Source organism: Malaclemys terrapin, chromosome 1, assembly GCF_027887155.1.
Source record: "Malaclemys terrapin pileata isolate rMalTer1 chromosome 1, rMalTer1.hap1, whole genome shotgun sequence".
NCBI lineage: Eukaryota > Metazoa > Chordata > Testudines > Emydidae > Malaclemys > Malaclemys terrapin.
The window spans coordinates 24,229,583-24,253,797 of record NC_071505.1 but is presented as its reverse complement, the minus strand read 5'-3'; the positions used below and the strand labels follow the sequence as shown (position 1 = coordinate 24,253,797).

At 40.1% G+C, this 24,215-nt stretch overlaps 1 protein-coding gene across 2 annotated transcripts in view; it reads left to right on the top strand.

Moving 5' to 3' along the window:
• The window catches only part of PTPN12 (protein tyrosine phosphatase non-receptor type 12), a 137,798-nt gene that overhangs the window by 64,743 nt on the left and 48,840 nt on the right, over nt 1–24,215 (top strand). For both annotated transcript variants that reach the window (XM_054017625.1, XM_054017622.1), the window contains exons 3-9: nt 3,380–3,456; nt 5,658–5,753; nt 7,327–7,365; nt 8,348–8,419; nt 10,599–10,658; nt 19,876–20,018; nt 23,820–23,886. In XM_054017625.1, coding sequence (XP_053873600.1) covers nt 3,380–3,456; nt 5,658–5,753; nt 7,327–7,365; nt 8,348–8,419; nt 10,599–10,658; nt 19,876–20,018; nt 23,820–23,886 — 554 coding nt within the window. The remainder of the gene's footprint in view (nt 1–3,379; nt 3,457–5,657; nt 5,754–7,326; nt 7,366–8,347; nt 8,420–10,598; nt 10,659–19,875; nt 20,019–23,819; nt 23,887–24,215) is intronic.

Below are 24,215 nucleotides of genomic sequence, written 5' to 3'. Positions count from 1 at the left end.
CAACCTAAAACAGGATTTATTATTCAATATTGAATTAATGGGAATGTCGGATAATAATTATGAAGCATCACAATCAAATGGAATGACCAATTGGCAAATAACATGGATTTACCTACAGACGTATTTGCTATATTCAGTTGAAGAATGTTAATGTTTCTCCCTTGTGTTATATTGAAAGTGTCAACTAAGTATACTAACTGTCACTGAGCAGGATTAGCTTATTTTTTTTCCATAGCACCTAAAAAGGATTAACTTTCTGGTATCCCCTTAATAATCACAGTAATGACACTGCAATAGAATTAATTAACTTCGACTATACTTGAAAACCTGTAGCTTTCCTGAATAATAAAATATCCAAGCGGCAAACTAGAAAGATTACTAAGGTTCTTCAGTAGATGGAGAGAGCTGCTACATCATTGGGCAAACTTTCATTAGTGTATCTGTCTCTAGAGAAAGAAGCTTCATGGTTGAAATTCTTAGCTTAAAATGTGTACTTGTAAATAAACCACTTGAATATGATGGTTCTTATGGAGCAATATCAGCATCTCCTCAGTCCCTAAACAGAGCTGAATGTGTGCTTCAAAGAGTTCAGTAACCTAGAGTACTTAAAACAAAATACCTGTCTGTTATACTAATCTTGCACAATTGTTCAATCACAACACTTTCTGGTCACCAAAGCTTTGTGACTGAATTACTTACTTTATGCTGAAGGCTCGGTTGCTTATAGTTCATACAACAAATACAAAACCGTTCAAATACATGAACATCTGAGTAGATGCCTGCTAAATATAAAAGGCAAGACAAGCTGAAAAAAATATTCTGTTTTAGGTGTAAACCAGAGATTTATAGTGTTAATTAAAATGTTTCCATTGTTTCCCTTTATTTCTATCCAAAACAAAAAATTGGCAATGTTGGTTGAATTTTGTTTTAGAAGCTTGTGGAAATTCTAATTCTGATATATTGCATGCTACTTTAGTACTTCACCGAGCATCTAGTACATTATTGGTGTTTCTGGTTGAAATGCCCATGGCTAGCAATTTCTAAATAGGTTGTAGCAATCCGGAAGTCAGTTGGAATGCTCTCTTGAAAACTGGGTAGGCAGAGGGAACCTGAGCCCTTGGATATTTATCCCAGAGTTTGCTTGCAAAGGCTTTTTCCTCCTACCTCTTGGTATATGCTTTTTCCAAAGACAAAATATGCTAAGAAACTGCCTAAAAGCTGTCTCATCTAGTTTCTGTTGCATACTGTTCTCCCAGGCCACACTCAGTACCTCCTACTATAGTTCACATGATCAGCATCTGGTCTTCTCAACCAGCTGCATTTCCTTGTCAGTGTTTAGCATTCTGTGTTGGGAATGTGTTGCCATATTTTCCTTTAAGAGGTAAATAATAACTTTGTTACTCCTAGTTTTCTAACGGCCAATATCAATTGTGACAGATATGGCAATTTCCTGCTATATCCTCAAAAACCCTTGTTGAATTAAGTTTAAGTATCTTTGGAGTCCATTGTATTACATGCAAAGGTTATTGTGGGCCGGGATTCTATGTAATCTCTCTAGGGGAGAAATGTGAGGTGAACCCTTGGAAGTGTTAAGAAATTCAGAGGACTGTAGTGAACCATGTTTGTCCCAGAAGTCCATTGTTGTGTGGAACAAGTGTCAAGAGGTTTGATTGGAGAAATCTCAAGATGAATGTAAATTCCCCACTTCCAGTAATGCAAAAACCCAGCCTTTTGAAGCTATGTCCTGAGGAGTGAGCCGTTGTCTGCTGTTTACCTGTTACTGGAGACTCAAAATCCAAGGCCCAAGCTGTATAAAGGAAAAATGACCGTATATACTCATTCATTAGCGAGTTCATTTATAAGCCAACCCCCCAAAATGGATAGGTAAAAATAGCAAAAACTGTATGACCCTTTCATAAGCCGACCCTATATTTCAGGGGTTGGAAAACTTTGGCTCCCGGCCAACCAGCGTAAGCCGCTGGCGGGTTGGGACGTTTTGTTTTCCTGGAGCATTCACAGGCACGGAGCCCCTCAGCTCCCAGTGGCCGCTGTTTGCTGTTCCCAGCCAATGGGAGCTGCGGGAAGTGGTGCCACGTCCCGCAGCTCCCATTGGCTGGGAATGGTGGACTGCAGCCATAGGGAGCTGAGGGGCTCCATGCCTGCACACGCTCCAGGTAAACAAAACAGTGTATTAAATATTCAATTCAATGATTCCATAGAGTTTAAAATCATCAAATTTTGGTGTAGACCTGTTTATAAATCGACCCCTGCTCTTCAATGCGTCATGTTTTTACCAAAAATATTTGGCTTATGAACGAGTATCTATGGTAACTTATTTGTGGGGAGAGTGGGCTAGTTCTGAACTAAAGCTGTAATGAACTTGTAATCACAGGGGAAAAAACACTTTTTGTGGGGTTTGAAGGACTGACTCCTACCAGAGCCTCTGCTGTAGCTGGGGAGTGATCTCTGGTAAGCTTATTAGGATGTATGTGGTTCTTTTATTGTTTTTAATACATTTTCTCTGTAATGTTTTCATCTTAGAAATAAATGTGCTTGCTTATAAAAGGCTGTGTGGTAACTTATAACTGCTGGCCGTTACAGTTGCTTGTAGCCTTTGAAGAGAAAGCAAAGCGAAACTGCTGGCCTATTTAGGCAGTCTGGCTTGCTGGGAATATCACTGTATGAGGCAGGGGAAAACCCCAGTTAGGAGGGAGACATGCTCAAATAAATTTGTTAGTCTCTAAGGTGCCACAAGTACTCATGGTTTTTTTTTTTTTTGTGTGGATACAGATTAACACGGCTGCTACTCTGAAACCTTCCCAAGAAATGTGATGGCTAATTAGCTGGGAACCTAGAGTAGGTGCCCTTAACTGTGACTGCAAATATCCTTTAAATCTAACCCAGACTATGTGAGACTTTAAGAATAGAGTCCTGGACAGGTCTCAGGAGACCTGGGTTCTATTCCCAGCTGTGCCGCTGATCTACTGGATGACCTTGGGCAAATCACTCTAGCTATTTCTTTCTCAGTTTCCTAGCTGTAAAACTGTGTTAATGATACTTTGAGATCTACAGAGGAAAAGCTCTATATAAAAGCTTGTATAGATATAAGTATTGTTATATTTAATGTTGTATTAAATTTTTGCTTAATGTTGACAAATTGGAGTTATTAGGTTGTAGGTCTTTCCTGCCCTTTCCCACCTAAATTAGCTTATTCAGATATTGCTAATTTCATTGACTGACTAGTATCTGTTAGAAACTATTATGCATCTTAAGAAACATTTTGTTAATTAATTTGCTGCATCAAGCAACACTTTTATTTATGTAATAGATATATCTTAACACATGCTATATAATTCACTAAAAAACTATCTTCTTTTAGTTGACCACAGCCGAGTTAAACTGACTTTAAAAACACTCCCGCAAGATTCAGACTATATCAATGCAAATTTTATTAAGGTATGTATTAACATCTGACTACATTAAAATACCTTTGGAGTTTTGATTTCATAGAAATGCAATTTTAATCGCTAATATTTTACAAACTTATGAAATAAGAACTCAAATCTTACTATAGAACATTTCCAGTTGGCATAATTTTATTTAATTTTCAAACATGTTGGTATATACTTTAAATGAGTTAATGTCTAATGTTACTTTATACTATACATTGTACTTTTATTAAAAAAAAAAAAAATTTAGTTAGGAATTGGCTAACCTATCACTATTTCAGTGCAGTAAAACTGCAGATCTGTCATTCTGTTGAGATATACACCTCTACCTCAATATAACGCTGTCCTCAGGAGCCAAAAAATCTTACCACGTTATAGGTGAAACTGCATTATATCGAACTTGCTTTGATCCATTGGAGTGCGCAGCCCCGCCCCCCCAGAGCGCTGCTTTACCGCATTATATCCAAATTCGTGTTATATTGGGTCGCATTATATCGGGGTAGAGGTGTACTTCCAGGTAACATTTATAGGAAAAACTGCTCATAGGAAAATGATAGGATATTTTAAGATAAAAAAATATTATGTATATACATAATTTGCATATTTATTATAGAATATTCGAGCCTTTACAAAGGCTCACCACTGCATGGAGATGGTAGATATAGAATATTATTTATATGCGGATCTTCCAATGTTTGGCAAATATTTGATCACTATTGGGGAGGCTTATTTTAATACAATAAAAGTAGCATTCTTTCCGAAAACCTAATTTTCAGGTAGTAGAATCATGGTAGGATGTTGTTATGCTTTGCCTTTTGTCTGTGTGATCTGAAGTGACATAGTTCTTAAGTTTTCCTGGAACTCTGATCCACTTTTCTTCAGTGGGCATGCTTTTAATCTCTAATTCTTGCTTTTTTTAAAAAAAAGTTTCATTACTTGGACATAAATTTGATTTGAGAAATTTTTAACAAATATTTCAAAGTTCAGTCAAATTTTTATGTTCATTGTCTGGGAATATTTGCTTTTGACTTCAAAATAAAAATATTCTGACTAAAACTGTCTTGAATAACTTGTAAATTGAAAAATTGAGCTTTGAAATGTAACACTAGTTAAAAGAAGAAATGTAAACACTAGTAGTATTAAAAAAATTATAACTGGGTTGCAAAATGAATTGGATAAATTCATGGAGATAGATCAATCAATGATTACTAGCCAAGACAGTCAAGCATGCAACCCCATTCTCTGAGTGTCCCTAAGACTCAGTGCCAGATGCTGGGACTGGACCACAGAGGATGATAGATCACTTGAAAATTGCCCTGTTCTTTTAATTGATTCTGAAGTATCTGGCATTGGATGCTATTGGAAGTGAGGATATTGGGCTAAATTGACCTTTGGTTTGACTCAGTATGGCCATTCTGATTTAAATAACGGTGCATGTTTTCCTAGAACTTTGTTTGGTGGGCAAATTTAATATGAAGCATACTGTCAGATTTAAATATAAAGTGTTTTTTTTCATTTTTAACAAATCTTATAAAGCAAGGGAAATATTGCAGAATTGGAATTTTTATACAAACTTTCCTTTAAAAAAAAAATTTACTAAACTCCTCGGTCTTAATTTTTTTTATGCTGGCATAATGTAAGAACGTACAACTGTGAAATCCTGGTCCATTTGAAGCCAATAGGGGGTCCGTCTACACTGAAGCTGGGCGCATCTCAACCAGCCTAAGTAGATGGACATGTTCTAGCTCTCTTTGAGCTAGTGCAGTAAAAATAGCAGGGTGGATGTTGCAGCACAAACTAGCCACCTGAGCTCAGACGCGTCAAGTTAGGTGGGCTTGTTATCGGGTGGCTAGCATGTGCTGGAGTATCCACTCTGCTAGTTTGTGTGTGTTAGTGTGTGTGGCATGAGCGCCTATCCATCTACCCTGGCTGGAAGGCAGCTCCCAGCTGCAGCGTAGACATACCCTTGTAAAATTCCCATTGTCTTACCCCCTTCTTTTGCATCAAGTTAGCTGTTTGGAAGTGTGGTGGAGGCTATTTTTGCCATCTTTTGGATATGGAACAAAATATGAGTTTGTGAAAGGAGGACACAGAAAAGAGATTCTAGATTTACATTTAAATTATGAAATAGAGATTTTTGTTTTAATCCAATACAACTAGACTTCTCTTGTGAACATTCAGCTGTTTCTCTCTTTTTTGCAATTTTAGGGAGTACATGGGCCACAAGCATATGTTGCTACCCAGGGACCATTAGCAAATACTGTAATAGATTTCTGGAGAATGATATGGGAGTACAATGTTTCAGTAAGTACCCTACTTCTCTTTTTAAACTTGTTACATACATACATACATAGTGATGAATATTGAGCTACTAAGGCCTGGTCCCCACTAACCCCCCACTTCGGACTAAGGTACGCAAATTCAGCTACGTTAATAACGTAGCTGAATTCGAAGTACCTTAGTCCGAACTTACCGCGGGTCCAGACACTGCAGGCAGGCTCCCCTGTCGATGCTGCGTACTCCTCTCGCTGAGCTGGAGTACCGGCGTCGACGGCGAGCACTTCCGGGATCGATTTATCGCTTCTAAACCAGACGCGATAAATCGATCCCAGAACATCGATTGCCTGCCGCCGGACCCTCCGGTAAGTGTAGACGTACCCTAAGAATGCATTTTCAGAGTCTATTGAAGCTGTTGGCACAAAGAAATGTTTACAAACATTGAGCAACTTGGACTTCTGCCAAAAATTCTACAGACTGGCTAAAATCGTAATGACCTACAGTGTTGAAACAGAACTTGTTTTTTATAGTATGAATGAAAATTATGGGAAAACATTAAATTTAAATATTGCCAATAAAATAATTTTATTGTATACAAACAGCTCAAATGCATCATTAATCATTTTTCGGGAATAGGGTTTACCACTCTAATTAGTCTAGTATGGACTGACAATCGGTTTCAGAAATAATGGTTCAAACATTTTAAAAAAAAAAGCGCGCGAGAGAGTGAGCTTAGGAGTTGTCTTTCTCTTAGAATTCATGTAGTGATATAGTTTTGCACTGTTGTAATGAATTAAGTGGAAGCTTTAGTACTATGAAACTCATCTCTTTTCTACTAATTCATGAGCCTTTCATAAGGGTACAACTTTATCATTCATATTTTCATAACACAAGAACATTTAAAATATTCAATTTTAATGTTTACCAATTAAAAGTGATTTAGTGACTGGGGAATCTTGATGTTACTCTATAGTACAATGAATAGCTTAACATTTTAAAGATTTCCTGTCTAGAGGTTTAAGGTAATACACACAACTTCATGAAAAATAGCAGTAAGTTGCATTTTAAAATTTTGAATATTTCTTTAATTATGTATGATGAGTGTAAAAATCTGTCCTGGTTCTTTCCAGACAATTTAATTAAGCCAACTATGGCTGTGTTTGCTTGCAAAGCATATAACCACATACATTGTGTATAAAGGGCAAGGGCAATCACAACTTGTCAATCTATGTAAGAAATTAAGTATATAACTCTTATAGACTGACATCTCTCACTGTTAATTTAAAAACATTGGGATGGCAATGAATACAAATAACTTATGGATGTAAGAAATTACTATTGCTATTTGAGTAGATTAGCTGTAAGTGATAAAAATTTGGACTCAGTGTTTAGTATTTAAATTGTTAATATTAAAAGTACATCTGCATGTGTGCAATTCTTAATATGCATAACTTGTATTTAGATTTTAACAGAGGTTTAAACACTTCAGTAATAGGCAGTCAAAAAGTCTGAGCACTTTCTCAGATGGCAAAGTTCTGAACTTTCATGAAAGATGTTAAAATGTTAACTTCCTGTAGTTATATATTTCTTCCTTTTTCAGATAATTGTAATGGCCTGTCGAGAGTTTGAAATGGGACGGGTATGTATGCTAAAAACAGAAATATGAATAAATATTGCAGCCCCACTTGCTAGGACAATATTTTAATTATTGAGACTTTTTACGTAAAGTCAGTAACTACAAATATAGCTCAATTGCACTGAGTAAAAGAGCCTTTATTCTTGTCATTCTTTATGGAGAGAGTTCACAAACCTACTTCCATGAGCCAAGTTGTGTCAATATGCATAGAAAATCAGTGAACTTGGCCACTTTTTCATTCTAGAAAGCAGCTGTTTTCTGGTAACTATACCACAGTGCTAGCCAGGTACAACCTGAATAGACTCCAAGCTAATATTTATCTTCAGTTATAAAAGGATCCCTATGAATTAAAATAAACTAATGGTAGCTGTCCTGCTGGTCTTCTCACTGTGGAGATTATCATGCTCCTAGTGCAGTTTTAGGCATAAAAAGGTCCATTCATCAAATAAGGAATCTTGATTTTGAGTCCATAAGAATCCCTTGTCAGATGAGGAGACAGGAAGGGCTGATATTGCTCTGTCATGCTTCCTAGTTTAGTGAGTATTTTCCAGTGCCACAGGGAAACTCTATGCAACCACTATTGCTAACTCTGTGCATTTAAAAAAAAAATTTGAATCAGGTTCCAAAAGATCACAAGATCACTTAAAAAAAAAAAAAAAAAATTAAAAAAAAAATCTCACTTTTACAAATAATCTCTTGCTTACATTTGTTGGTCTTCTGTTTTTTCAAGTCCTTAAGGTTTGTTTTCAAAGGTTTGTTTTCTCTGCAACCATGAAGACTAAAATCTTATTTTTTTTTGTTTTGTTTTAAATGAAAACTGAGATTCTCTCTCAATCACAGGACTCCAGAAGCTGGAGTTTTATCGCATGTCTCATATTTGGTGTTTTTCTTAAAATTGCAAAAGTTGGCAACACTTTTACTGTCAGTGACTTTCTTAAAGTACCAACTATGGATTAAATTAGGACTACACTTTTTTTTTAAATAGAAAAAATGTGAGCGGTACTGGCCTTTACATGGAGAAGAAAGTGTAACTTTTGGACCATTTCAGATTTCTTGTGTAAGTATAAAGTTTTGTGAACTAATATTTTCAATGGACTTATTGCTGTACATCTTAAAGAGCTCTTCCTATTATCAGATGTACTCATTAGCACAGACTCTGAATGCTTTTTTGTGATCGCGTGTAAATTTTAATTCTAAACATGTAACTTGTTTTAAAAATGCACCTTTCTCGTTGTGGACAGAACAGGCCCTAGGTGGTTTCACTGTGGCTACTAATTCTCAGTTCTTTATTGGGCATCCCTAGTGACATAAGACACTGTCTTGCCTGGCTATGCAGAGGACTTTAGTGTCTCACTTTATTCTATTCTATTCTATTAGTAAAATGTATACTTATTTATTGTATGTCCTGGAAAATTCATCTTTCGTATTTAGCAAATCACTGCAGAGAGGTGAATTACTTTTATAGCTGTCCACGTTAATATTAAATATTTGGTTGAATGCCAGCATTGTTTAACACTGCACAAGGCACAAATGGTCCCTGGCCTGAGCTTGTCATTTAAAATTCAAAAATGGATATTCGTTTACTGGGAGACCAGAAAATGGTAACACTTTTTGTTTACCTAAAAAAGGTGTGGGTATAGTAGTATGTTCAAGGGCCCTTCAAATGCAAACTCACTTGAAATACCTTTTAATAGGGAAGTGAGAGTGCATACTGGGATAAAGGTAGCATTTGTGGTATGGGTTGGTTGCAGTATAAGGCATCAGGAAAAGGAAGAAAATAGAAGGAGAGGTGAGGCTGCCATCACAGAGGGAATGAAAAGGGTAAGGAGAGACGGAACAGTATAAGCAGGGACTGAATTGTGTCCCATCTTAGAAAGGAAAATAACCTTAAATTTGATTCAGTAAATGATGGAGATTAATAGAGGGATTCAGGTGGGGGAGAAACATGATCTGAGTGCATGGCAAGGAAGGATAAATTGAAGGAAGCAAGTTAGAAAACAAGGAGGCCAGAGAAAGTTAACTAAGGCATGGAGAAGCATTAGAGCAGGGGTCGGCAACCTACAGCACGCGAGCCGATCTTGAGTGGCACGCTGCCTGCCCAGTGAGAGGAGCCGGAAAGCGCCACGCTGGGGGAAGAAGCGGGGGAGGAGGGAAGCTTGGCTGCCGCAGGACCAAGCTTCTGACTCCTGCCCCTGCAAGGGAGAGCGATTGGGGGGGGGGGGTGTCCCGGCCCCCTGCCCCATTCAGCCCCCCCCCCCCCCCCACCGCTCTTCCTTGCGGGGGCAGGAGGCAGAAGCTTGGTCCTGCAGCAGCCAAGCTTCCTCCCCCACACACACACTTCTGCCCCCATTGTGGTGCATTCCGGTCCCTCCTCCCCCTCCCTGCCGGCGATGGCCCTTGTGAGGGGGAGGGCGAGCAGAGCCGAGCGTGCTTCCTGTTCCGTAGAGGAGGCGGAGAGAGATAGGGACGGGCATTGGGGAAGGGGGTGGAACAGGGCATATCCCTCCCAGCCCCACGAGCCGAGCACCCCAGCATTCTGCCCTGCACCCCCCCACACATCCCAGCGCTCTGCCCTGACCTCCCCCCCCCAACACCCAGCCTTCTGCCCTGCACCTCCACACACACCCCTAGCCCTCTGCCCTGACCTCGAGTTCCCCCCAACATCCAGCCTTTTGCCCTGCACCTGCATACACCCCCAGCCCTCTGCCCTGATCTTGAGACCCCCAACACCCAGCCTTCTGCCCTGCACCTCCACACACACCCCAGACTTAGAGAGAGAGAGACTTCTAAAAAATGTTAACATGTATTACCGGCACGCGAAACCTTAAATTAAAGTGAATAAATGAAGACTTGGCACACCACTTCTGAAAGGTTGCCGACCCCTGCATTAGAGGTACAGGGACATATTTTGAAATATACTAGAGAAAGACGTAATAGAATTTGGTGACAGCTTAGTTTTATGGGGAAATTTCATTTCTAAATAGGGTAGCCTCTGGCCACGATATTATCTGATTTTTTTTAAACCCAAAATCTTTTCGTTTTTTAAAAAACACGTTTACCTGTCTAGCTTCGTAGCAGATAAATAGCTTTTACACTGACTCTTCAGGTAAGTCTTAAATTACCAAAAAGTGAATTATTTTTGTTCACATGACACTATAGAGAATAAAGTTGGGGTTTATATCTAATTTGTTGTATATTAAATTCCTATCCATTCACAGATGTTTCCTCTTATTTAGGAAACTGAACAAGCAAGAACAGACTACTATATTAGAACGCTATTACTTGAATTTCAAAATGTAAGTAGTTAAAACATGAAAGGTTTCCCCACTCAGGACAGATGCTCAGACTATTTGTGTTTTACATTTTTAGTCTTAATCTGGTATGATTTAACATCTGTTCAAAGATCTCAGATGGTATATAATCAAGGAAACTTATGAAAAAATCAAGTCGTTAATATTAAAGGAGAAAAAGCTTGGTTCTCTGCTTATGTACATTACCAAGTTTGTAAAGGATATAAATAGTTTAGTTACAAGAAACAAAAGGTTAATTAAATGTCTTTTAACATACTATCTGTCCTTATGGTAGTGCTTTTGTGGTTAACCAAATCTGTGTGATGTTTTTCAGTAGTGTTCATTAACAATACAGTGCCAGATCTTCAGCTGGTATAATTTGTTGAAGTCCATGAAGCTATACTGTTTACACCAGCTGAATATCTTATCCACAAATTTAATCTGAAGGGCTAAATAAGCTTTTTTGATCCAGCCAACCTTTTTAATGCCTCTTAGTACGCGATCTGACTGTTTCCTTGACTAATTTTGTGTCTGACAGACGTGTCTGACTGCCCACCCTACAGATTATTTATTGGCCTGAGAAAGTGCTTCCTGGTTTTTGTTTGAAATTTTCTTTTAATGCCCAGTTATACCCACTTGCCTTATTATCTCTGTTTAATGTAAAAATGATGATGTTTTTCAGTCTAGCTTTGATAAATAAAATTTTCTTCTAGGCTTCAATATCTTGCTGACATGGCCTCTGAATGTTTTTTTGCTTCATCTAATAGATGCTTTTAGCTTTAGGTTAATAGGTGCTGACCTTCCTGCTTCTGCTTGTCACTTTGTTTTTGTCAGTTGAAGTCCTTAGGGATTTGGAGGATGCAGTCAAGGCTCAAAATGGAAATAAATGTTAAAAACAAAACAAAACAAAAACTGTGCTTGAAGCACACTTTTTTTTTTCTGCCATCAAAATTACTAACAAAGATAGTGTTACTAAAATTGCACTTTCAAGATATAGTTCATTGGTTAGAATAAGAACCTTATGAGTAACATTCTCTGATGTTTAAGTACTTATGACAAATGATCTGTGATAATACCAATTAATACTGATTTTTCATGTTAGTTAATTTGGAAGTTATGAATGTTAATCCTTAAGAATTCAGTCACTTTTTTCTGAAATAAAACTAAGTTCTTCTTTGAGTGATGTCCCTCTGGGTGCTCCACATGTAGGTGTGGCCACGCACCTTGGGCCTAGGATCAGAGATCTTCATCAGCAGTGCCCTTCAAACCACACATGTTCTTGGCCCCCCTCACACTCTACACAGGATGTGTATATGTAGCGCTGTACGGTCCTACTGCCCATAGTTCCTTCTCCTACTGCCTTTGGTCTGTGACGGAATCCTCAGAAGAGTCCGCTTTTTCTATTCCCTTACTAGATAGTGCCTTACCCTTTAGTGTAGTTACTATCTTCTTCTTTCTTCTTTTTTGTTTTGTTTTAATTTTACCTTCAGTTATTTCATAGCTTAGGTTTCCGTTTCCCCACTTCCCACCCTTCCCAACTGGGAAGCTTTTTCCTTCACCCTTATGCCCAGATACTTCATGTTTAAAAGATACATTTCTTTAGGGCTGCCTTCCCAGTAACAGCCACCCACCCGCAGTGCATTCGCTGTCTGAGAGAGGGGGACATCCCACAGAAGTGTTCCCACTGCCTTGGCCTGAAACCCAGAGCCGGGACATTAGATTAAAACTTCTCTGTGACCAGCATCAGACTCTGGCCTGGACTCCTCGTTCCCCACATCCCTTGAAGAGAACCTTCTCTTTCTTGGATGAAAATAAATGAGCTCCTTCTCACACTTTGAGGCATAGCCCACCAGAATACCGTTGCCTGCGAGGTCTGTTGCCTCAGCACATCTGACGGGACACAGCTCCAGGGCCCGTCCAAGTACCTCTGGTACCAACTTGAAGAAACGGTCGTAGGATCCTAACCAGGCCAGACCTACAGCCCTCGGCACCATTTCACGGCTCTGAGGAACGAGACAGACCAACTTTAGGAATTTTGGCACAAAAAAAAATGCCAGCACCGGTGCTCTTTCCAACAGTGATTAAACCATTGGCCCCAAGAGAGCCCATGGCATCATCAAAATCGTCGGCATTGGCCAAGTCTCTTGAGCAATCTATGGACACTTCAGAGGAATACACCCTTCCTTCGACATCAAGTTACACACTGGTACCAATGATGCTTTTCCACCTTCCACAAGATTTTAGATACCCTAAAGACCTGCTGGTATCTGACATTCCTGGGTCTCTGCTTTTTTGATGTGACCTACCCTCTCTGGACTCAACGTCACTCCTCCCTTTCTCCTCTGAGGATGGCACCTGCCTTCCCCAGCAATGAGAAGGAAGAAGAGGAGTGTTCCATTACTCCCTCATTTACCAGGCAAATCATACCTCTTCCATCCTCACTATCCACAATCCACATCTGGTCAACAGTCTTGGCATGGACCACTGTAGATACAGCCACATGTTTCACTCACTCCACACTGGCCATATTGGGACCCTTGGGCCATGTACAGGGAACAGTCAGGAACCCTTCCAGGGACCTACACCTCTTCCTTTTCCATCAGTCTCTTGCCCCCTGGAGATTGAACCCCCACCAGTACCAATTGAAGAGGAGGAACAGGAGGAGGGGGCTCCTTCATTTTTCCTCCTCCCCCCCGACGAGGCGATCATGCCTCCACCTCCTACATCTGCCGATGACTTCAGACATTGTCAGGACTTATTCTGCAGGATTGCAGACTCCTTGCAGATTCCTTTGGAGAAGGTCAAGTACCAGCAGCATAAGCCCTCCGCACATCCATCCATCCTCCTCCTCCTCCTCCTCCAAGGTCGCACTTACGATCCATGAGGCTATTCTCAACCATGCAAAGCTGCTCTGGCAGATCCCAGCGTCCATCCCTCCGACAGGCAAACGTGCCCAAAAAAATTGTTCCAGAAAGGATGTAGAATGAAAGAGGCAATCAATACCAATCCAATCCAGACAGAGATTGGAAATGCCCGGACTTATTTGGACACAAAGTGTATTAATCATCAATGCTCCAATTTAGAATCTCCAGCTACGAAGCTCTTGTGGCTAAGTATAATTACCTAAACTACTCTAAATTGGAGGAACTCTGCCATGACCTGTCAGAGGCCAAGAAAGAGCAGTTCCAGTCCTTAATGTTGGAAGGACACCACCTAGCTCGTTCAGCCCTGGAAGCCATGTTAGACTATGCAGGCACCACTGCTTGATGACCACAGCAGTCGTGATGGATAAGGCATGCATCATGGCTCCACCTTTCAGGTTTTCCTAAGGAGGTACATATCACGGTAGAGGACTTACCTTTTGAGGGCCAGAAACTATTTTCGAAGCGTGCGGACAATTCTCTGCATTCCCTAATAGACTCCCAAGCTACACTCTGATCTTGGCATTTACATGTCAGAACCAAAGAGACAGCCAGGGAAATATCATCTCCCCCTGCAATCCTGACCACAGCAGTACACCCATCAATGGCACTTTGACACCCAGCACCAAAGACAAAGGCCTCCTACCAAACATAGACAGCCTGCTCATCAAGGGGCTACCTCTCATGTGCCCCCACCACAGCAACAATTTTGAAGGTGTGGTCTAGGCCCCAAGAAGCCTCCCACTGTTCCAGTCATCCCCACTGTCTTTGATGTTCCACTAGTTTGGTGAATGACTAGCTCTATTTTTCCCTTCTTGGAGACTCATCACCTTGGACAAGTGGGTTCTAGAGGTAATCAAAGAAGGATACTCCATCCCCTTCCTATCCGTCCCACCACAGCCCACTCCCTCCCTGTCCTTCAGGGACCCCTCTCACAATTCCATTATATGGGGAGAAATAAATCATCTTCTGTAACTGGGAGCCATAGAACCCTTCCCTTCCTGGCACATGGGATAGGATTTCTACTCCCACCATTTCCTGATCCAGAAGAAATCTGGAGACTGGCGAGCCATCGTCAACCATCGCAATCTAAACAAGTTCATCAAACTGCAATGCTTCAAAATGGTTACTCTCTCCAATATTATCACAGCACTGGAACAGGGGGACTGGTTCTTGGCCCTTGACCAAAAAAACACATACTTTCATATTACAATACACCCTGCCCACAGGCAATTTCTCCAATCTGTCTTGGGCGACAGCCATTACTAAGACAAAGTACTGCCTTTCAGACTGTACTCAACTCTTCAGGTGTTCTCCAAGGTCCTTGCGGTAACCGCTGCCTATCTGAGGAAACAAGATGTCGTCATCTTTCCATACTTGGATGACTGTCTCTTCAAGGCCACATCTGAGACTGATGCTCTCTGAGCTGTCCATATAACAATGGACCTGTTCCCGAAGTTAGGTCTCCTTGTGAACCTAGAAAAGTCCACTTTAATGCTGGTACACAACTGGGATTCATTGGCACACAGTTGGATGCCATACAAGCCGGAGCCTTTCTACCTTCTCATGGATTCTCAAGTGTAGTAGATCTGGTATCGAATGTACAAGTCTGCCCCCTGATTTCTGCCAGAATGTGCCTCCAACTTCTAGGCCACATGGCAATGGCCACTTTCGTGGTCAGGCATGCAAATCTACACATGCGATGTCTTCAACCATGGCTCCGTACAATATATCTCCCCCACAAACACAGCCTCCACAACCTCTTATCCAGGTCAGTGAGAGTAAAGGGCTCACTACTTTGGTGGACACAACCAAACAATGTTTGTCGGAGTTCCTTTCCTCCAATCTCCACCAACCATGATCCTAACAACCGATGCTTCCCTAATCAAACAGTGCAGGGCAGATGGTCACTAACCGAATACACCCTACACATCAATCTCCTAGAACTATGAACAGTCTGCAATGCCTGCCAACATTTCCTACCTCTTCTCAAACATCATACTATAAGTGATGACTGACAGTCTCACCTGTGTATATTATATCAACCGGCAGGATGGAGTGAGGTTCCACTCTTTATGATCAGAGGCACTCACTAAACTGTGGAACTGGTGTATCCAACACATCACCATTTCAGCAGCGTACTTCCCTGGACACCAAAACACTATCATGGATGCACTGAGCAGTAGGTTCTCCCATGTTCACAAGTGGAAACTATATATGCAAGCACTTCATCCCATCTTCAATCGGGATACCCCACCATAGACCTCTTTGCCACACAGCACCATGCCTGCTGCCCTCAATTCTGTTCCAGAGGAGGACTGAGACATGAATCTATAGGAGGTGTATTCCTCATAATATGGGACATACTGCTCCTTTTATGCCTTTCCCTCCTTTCCCCTCCTATTTGGAGTATTTTGCAAGATACGGGAGGATCGTGCTCATGTCATACTTACAGTTCCAACATGGCCACGACAGATCTGGTATACTTAGCTCTTCTACATGATGGTGTGCCAATTGATCTCTCTCTCCATCCAATGCCACGGCTCCTTTTGCAGGACACATCCTCCATCCCAATCCACAGATGCTCCATCTCAAAGCCTGGCTCCTCCATGGTTCTGGCACAGTCAAACTGATGTGTTTAAGGAGCAGGCATGACCCAACTAGATGCACTTACATTCACAAATGGACAAGATTTCAATACAGGTGTGCTTCCCACCAATTCAACGCAGCATATGCTCTGCTACAACTTATCGTGGATTACATGCTACACCTTAAACAGAGTTATCCACGAGTTCCATCTGAGTACCCTTAGCAGCAGTCACTATTTTTCACTGCCACATAGACGATCACTCTGGCTTCACACATCCGCTCACAAAATGTTTTCTGACTGATCTCCAAAATCTTTATCCCCATGAGACCTGGGACCTAGTCCTCATCCTATTTTCTCTGGCTAGACCCCCATTTGAACCAATGGCAACCTATTGTTACGTGCATCTATGAATGAAAACTGACTTCCTTGTCGCCATCACTTCAACCCGACGAGTCAGCAAAATTGCAGCCCTTTTGGCATATCTACCATACATTCTGTTCCACAAGAACAAAGTTACACTATGCCCACACCCAAGATTTCTACCTAAGGTTGAACAATCAACCTTGTCAAACAATCAATGCACCTTCCTTACTTCTTTCCAAAGCCACACAGTAACCAACAGGAGGCAGCTCTCCACACCCTGGACATGAGATGAGCATTGGTGTTTTACTTGTACAGGACTAAACCTTTCTGAAAATCACCACAATTATTCCTCTCCACCACCGAAAGATCTAGAGGCACAGTCATATATGAATGCCTTTCAAAGTGGATTTTAAAGTATATACACTTTCATATGAACTCCACAATGGACAACCTCCTACTACAATTAGAGCACATTCCAAATGTTCATTATCCACATCAATACCATTTCTCAATAATTTCCCTGTTGCTGAAATTTGCAAAGCAGTCACATGGGCACCAATAGACACCTTTTGTCTGTCACTACACTATTATTCACAATGCCGCAGCAGATGCTCTCCTAGGACATACTGTCCTATCATTGACAGTAAACGTCACTCCATAGCCCCAGCCTTCCAATTAGGGGCATTGCTTTCTAGTTATCTAAAAGTGGCGCACTTGTACAGACATCACTCAAAGAAGAGAAGGTTACTCACAATGTGCAGTAACTGAGGCTCTTCAAGATGTGCATCCCTATGGGTGCTTCACTATCCATCCTCCTCCCCTCGGCTTCGGACCCCCAACCTCCCCCCACCCCCAAAAAAAACCCCATCAGCTCTGTGGCAGAGAAGGAACCTGGGGGCGGTTGGACTGCAAAGCACTATATACATGTCCCACGCATAGCCCTGGGGAAGCGGGGAGGGGGGAGATACGCATTTGTGGTCTCACTGTCACTGCTGATGAAGATATCCGATCCCAGGTGCAGGAGACAATGCCGCACCTAACAAGTGGAGCACCCATAGGAACAGACATCTCAAAGAAACTCCGTTACTGCACAGGGCGAGTAACCTTCTCTTGAACAAAATGTCTGACACGAGAATTTAATTATTGTAAAATGTTAAATTTCCAGAAATAGTTTGAGAATTCTTGTATACACACACACACACACACAGTAATTCTATGAAAAACAAAGGGTTAAATAATGTTCAGACTTCAGAACTGGTCATGGTAACAAGTATTGGAAGTTATTCGTCTTTTTTGCTAAAGGAAATCCAGCTCCCTTCCAAAGTAACTGTTTAAAAAAAAAAAAAAAAAAAAATGCAGGAGTTGATCCTTTCTGCAGAGTTATACCTCTTAAAAAGAGGGCTAATTTGTAGCTCAGAATAAAGAGTTGGGGAGGGCCATTTATGGTCCTGTCACATGGCTGGCAATAATACAAATTTCATAAACATAATGATAACTAGCCTAAAACAATGTTGGTAAGGTAGGTAATTATCTAGCCTGGGGTTTGTAGTGGCCACCACTGTTACTAAATGACTGTTACAAGCTACCGTCATGTGCTTGGTCAGATTTTCTCACTTGAAGAGGCATTTCCTGTCCCTAAAAATAACTCAGATCTCAACCATTTCAGATAGCTTTTTTTCTGAATAACAACTTACACAGAATAGTGTGTACAGTTGTATCAATTTATTTTGTTGTTCAAGCTACAGGAAGCCATGACAATCTATAAAACATCCCAAATTCTTTGACTACCTGCACTAAATAAGTTCAGAGGGACTTTGAATATATTATGTTGTGTGATGAATTGTTCCTTATAATTGTTTTTGGGTGCACTCAGTGCATTTCTACATTTGAGGAATTTTTAAAGAAACGAAGAGCAGGCTATCATTAACAATTAAATCTTATGGGGACTGGATAATTCAGGTTTATTGTTGATAATGTTTAGCCTGTGTCCCAGTTAGCATCCAACCGTTTGACCTATGAAGTCTGCAGTCCCAGTTAAGTTCCTATAGGACAACTCTGCACTATATTACAATAACAAAAAAACACCAGTAACAAAAACAGTCACAATTTGCACTTTGTTTACCATCTTGGCAGTAAAGCCAAAGATAATAGGTTTAAAAATTGAATCGACTCCTCACCCATAGAGTTTGTCCCTCTAGAACAAAATAATTGAGACACATTGACAGGTTATTTGGGAGAAGCTTGATAACTGTACTTAACCTGCTCTGTCAATAAAGGGTTTTTTTCTAGTCATGAGCATCTAATTCCCCTTTTTCAAAAAATCAATTAGTTACACTAATTAAGCACTCTTCATTATTAGATATAAACTTTCCTTTTTATCGCATAATGGTACATTCAGTTCAGCAAAGGATGAAAATTGGTATCTGCAGTCTGTAGATGAGCTTGAACAAATGATATGAAAACTTCTTTCTCATCTAATTCTGTGAAATGCTCATTGGAACATCGTATGCACTACTTTTTTGCAGTTTTTCCTGAAGTCTGCTAGTTTGGTTCTGTTCTAAAAAGTACTTATCAAAAGCATAAGTTTTACAAGTTATTTTTCTGCCAGTCCTGCAAACTCTTCCTGGGATCTGAATGTCACTCTGGATCTAGCATTCTTTGCACATCTACACAGTTTATAAAGGTTTTGCAGGCCAAATTAGGTCCTTACTGACATATATGCAAGCATGTTGTCTTCAATGGGCTTACACAGATGTAAACAATTAGAATTTAATATGTTCAGTTAATGATGTACAAGACAGAATCTCTCTCTCAGCTATGTTCCTTTTGTAGGTCCAACAAAAGTAAAAAGATGAGGTCTGCATATCTGAGTTGTCTTTCTTTTCCTGTAGCCCCTCTTTTCAACCTCCTCTATGGGCTTAAATCAGTGGTTTTCAACCTGTAGTCCATGGACCTCTGAGGTTCTGCAGACTGCACCTTCGTTCATAATTGTTTAGGGGTTTTCAAATGAAAAAAGGTTGAAAACCATTGGCTTAAACAAGTTTGTTAGTGAATACTTACTTTTTACTTAATATAATTTAAGATTACAAGTTTTACTTTTTACAAAAAACACTGGAGTCCATGGTGGTTGTAACAAAATTGGATACCTTGATTTCCATATCAATCCCAATGCAAAATCTGTTTCATCCACTTATGCTGTTCTTGCTCAATCTTACTTCACTTCGGCTAAATGCAGCATCTGTTGTCTTTGCAGTGAAAGTCTTTGATCTGGAAAATAAATCATGCAGACAATGATCATACGTTTATACAAAATTCTTCAATGTGTGTTTCATTTAAATTTTTTTCTTAGGAAACTCGTAGGGTATATCAGTTTCATTACGTGAACTGGCCTGACCACGATGTACCTTCATCTTTTGATTCTATTCTGGACATGATCAGCTTAATGAGAGAATACCAGGAGCATGAAGATGTGCCTATTTGTATACACTGCAGGTACCAAATATATTTCTTAATATTTTTTAAAGTATGTTCAGTACAAGACTTACATGTATATATTTAATTTTGAAAAGTTACTCTTCTAGCTCATTGTCAGAAAGAACCTCTCTTCTTCAAGTGCTTGCTCGCGTTGATTCCATTCTAAGTGCCCATGTGCGTGGCTGTCTGAGATTTTTGCCTTGGCGTTATCCGTAGGGTCAGCTATAGCGCCATCTTGAGTGCCGTGCCCATGCGTCAGTATATTAGGTGCTGCCGGCCCTATGCCTTCTCGGTTCCTTCTTACCGCCCATGGTGGTTAGTCAGAGTGCCTTTCCCTTGCCTCGCAAGGGCTAGCGATTCTTCTACTTCAGTCTTTGAGCCTTAAAGCAGTTTCGTAAGTCAATGCAGTTGTTCGTTGCGGTGGCAGACAGGATGAAATGTTGCCCAGTGTCAGCGCCTGCATCCATTATTGCTATGACCTGGCAAAGGTGGCTCCACTGGCGACCGTGACTGCCCACTCGACTAGGGCGCAGGCTTCATCGGCAGCCTTCCTGGCCCAGGTGCCAATTCAGGATATTTGCAGAGCCGCTACCTGGTCATCTATCAACACACTTACGTCTCATTATGCGTTTACTGAGCAAACCTGAGACAATGCTGGCTTTGGCAGAGCAGTGTTGCAAGACGCATGATCGTGTACTCTGAGCCCACCACCAGGGATACTGCTTGTGAGTCACCTAGAATGAAATAGACCTGAGCAAGCACTTGAAGAAGAAAAAATGGTTACCTACCTTTCATAACTATTGTTCTTTGAGATCTGTTGCTCATGTCCATTCTACCTGCCCTCCTGCCTCTCTGTTGGAGTTGCCAGCAAGAAGGAACTGAGAGGGCATTGGGCCGGCGGCGCCTAATATACCAACCCATAGGCGCAGCACTCAAGAGGGCACTGTAGCCTACCCTACGGATACCGCTAAAGCAAAAATCTTCGGCCGCGCATATGGGTGCGCGCACACCTAGAATGGAATGGACACAAGCAATGCAGCTTGAAGAACAATAGTTACGAAAGGTAGGTAACAGTTTTTTTCTACACAGCTTCATGGATTATGTATACTTTAACATGTGGCCCAAAGGCTAACTGTACACTTGTAAACTCTTAAAATGCAGCTCAGGGCTGTCCTCTCATCTTCAAGTGAAGGACTGAGGACAAAGCAGTGGAAGCTGTTTCTAAGGACATTTCAGAACTAGAAGGGTGAAGTATTAGAATATGTCTTATGGACAAGATACCTAATGGGTCATCACTAAATTCTATAAATATGGGAAAATGATCTGCAGGTTTTCATTACCAGTATAATTAACAAATACACAACTTCTGTTCCTATATCAAGGAAGATGAAAGTGCTAAGAAATAACAGGCCTGTATGCATTTGTTAACATATACATCCATATGCAAATCAAGAGCAGTCATTGAATTTCTGGCAGGCTACCAGTGCAGACATCAAAAGTCTCTCAAAAGCACGCACCTTTGCAATTGTTTTAATGAAATAAGGGTTAAAACTACATTTCCAATGTAGACTAAACCACAGAACTTGTTAGACTGAATTTTGCTTCATGATAGCATTGCAAAAACAAAAATACAGCCAAAGAGAGAAATATATAGCAGTATAGTTATGAAAATGATAAAAATATTAGTTCAGTACTAAAACCACGTTTAGAATGTGCCTATATATTTTCATAGCACGCTGTAGATAGATTAGAAACAACAAACACTGTTATGCCATTAATTCTCAAATTATGTATTTGCTTAGCCACTCCATTGATATATAAAATAAATACCCAGTGCAAATGTCAAATCTATTTGTATATTAAATATGATTTACTGTTCTTAAATTCCAGAGGGTTTCTTTCCTTGTTGATGAGCCTACTGTATCTCCATTTAGAACATCTATTAATTTTAGTATTTCTAGGCTGCTCTGACGAATGATGTCTGAATTTATAGCAGGATTAAGCATAATATGAAATTGAGGCTTATGCAATTGTCACTTTTTTTCCTTAAAAGAATAAATGCCAAAGTAGCAATGACTATACTAGAAAAAGCAAAGATAAAATCAACTTTCCAAACATTTGAACTTCCCAAAAGGGTGTGGAAATTTCCTTTCCCCTGACCAAAAAAAAAAAAAAATCTGTAGCCCTTCATCATAGACCAGAGCAGCACTCTAGCTGCTGTTGCAGAACCTCCAGGGGGACTTGAGCATCTATTTTGTTGACCCACAAAATTTAAACTATTCTTGTAACACGTGTTTAAATACCTACCAAGTTATGATTATATTAAACCTATACGATTTTGATTTCCCTTTAATACTCTATTAATTTTAATGAAAATGCTACTAAAAGCCACAGTAACAAGCTCTAGTACTTTTTTACTTTAAAACTTCTGTCAGTGGTTATTACCCTATAATACATTTTTGTATGCTTTTTGTTTTCTCTCTCAAATATGAATTCCAATCGCTTTTTCATAGGTTGGAAGAGAATTGACCCTGAATATAGATATGACCTTTGATTAGTCAACACTAATGACTTCACTATAAATGTAACTATTTCTGCAAGTAACTGTTTGAACATGCATTTGGTTGTGATCAGTGTTAATGAGTGATTATACATCAAAAATTATATAGGAAAGGTTAAGTCTGTAAACCTTTTAGGAATGCTTTCTGGCTTTAAAGTGTGGTTCTGCTCTGAAAAGTTGACTATGGAAAACATACCCTTTTACTCAACAGATGTGCATCTTTGTGTATTCAGTCGCATCAGCTGACATTAGTGACAGAGTTTTTACTGTTTTTTAGTCCTATTTTAGTGCTAAGAAAAGTTAAATGGATTCTGCTTCTTGAGCATCAACAGAATTGTAAACTAAGTTTCAACCAGTTGCACCTAGACGGATAAATCGATCCCCGAATCGACACGCATACTCCCACCTCGTCAGGAGGAGTAAGCGCTGTCAACGGGGGAGCCGTGGCAGTTGATTTGCCACCGTCCTCACAGCGGGGTAAGTCGAATAGGATACGTTGAATTCAGCTACGCTATTTGCGTAGCTGAATTTGCATATCTTAAATCTATTTCCTCCTCCCCCCCCCCCCCCCCCAGTGTAGACCTAGCCTTATAGAAGATAATGGAGATGCACAGGCATTGGGGGATAGGTTATCCTGCAGAAACTTAATTATTAGTTATGAAGCATGGGAAGAAAGGACTCAAAGATTGGGTTTTGAGCTGATAGTGTAAAATAAGTCTCTTTACTTGTAAATTAGATACATTTGCTACAGAAATCATTTGAGACAGAATAAACGTGGAAATTTGATTCAATTTTTCATCACTTTTCAAAGGAGAACTACACTTTAAAGATGGTCAGTTATATAAATTGAGAAGCAACCCATATTGTGTTTTACCAGGGTATCAAGAAAATGAAAACTTAACATTTTACACTTTTCTATTGTCTCTTCCTCTATGTAGCCATCCTATACTGCTTGCCAGTTACGTGCTATTCTCTGTAGTATATAGAATAGGCAAAAATGCCTCAATACATTTTAATAAAGCATTTCTTCACATCTGATGCCTGTTGGCTATGAAAACATGAAAATACATGTACTTTACATTAAATACATTAAGAGCTGGCTGACAAAAGGTATTTGAGGACTGATATATTTTTAAGTAGGTAGTGATATTTTTACCTTGATTCTGTAAATATGAAAATGTTAAGTCTATAGAACCTTCACAGGTTAACTTAAATCATTGTCAAAAGAACTATCGAGTAACTGTTGCTTATGTCCCTAGTGCAGGGTGTGGAAGAACGGGAGCCATCTGTGCCATAGATTATACATGGAATTTGCTAAAAGCTGGGGTAAGGAAGATTTATAGGAATATAACTTATTGTAGAATTAGGTCATATTTTATACCAGTGATTAAAATTAAGCTTCCAACTTGCTGAAGAGTAACAAAATCAGAAATATCAAATGTTCAGATTTTTAAAGTCGTCCTGGTTAACATTGTTTCGTTGTTACATTGCTGATCAATTAGAGAACATGCTAGTTTAAAGTTGCACAATGCTCCATTATAACGTTGTTTGGCAGCCACCTGCTTTGTCCTCTGCTTGCAGAAAGAGCAGCCTGTTGGAGCTAGCTGGTGGGGGCTTGGAACCAGGGTGGACCGGTGGCAGCCCCCCATCAGCTC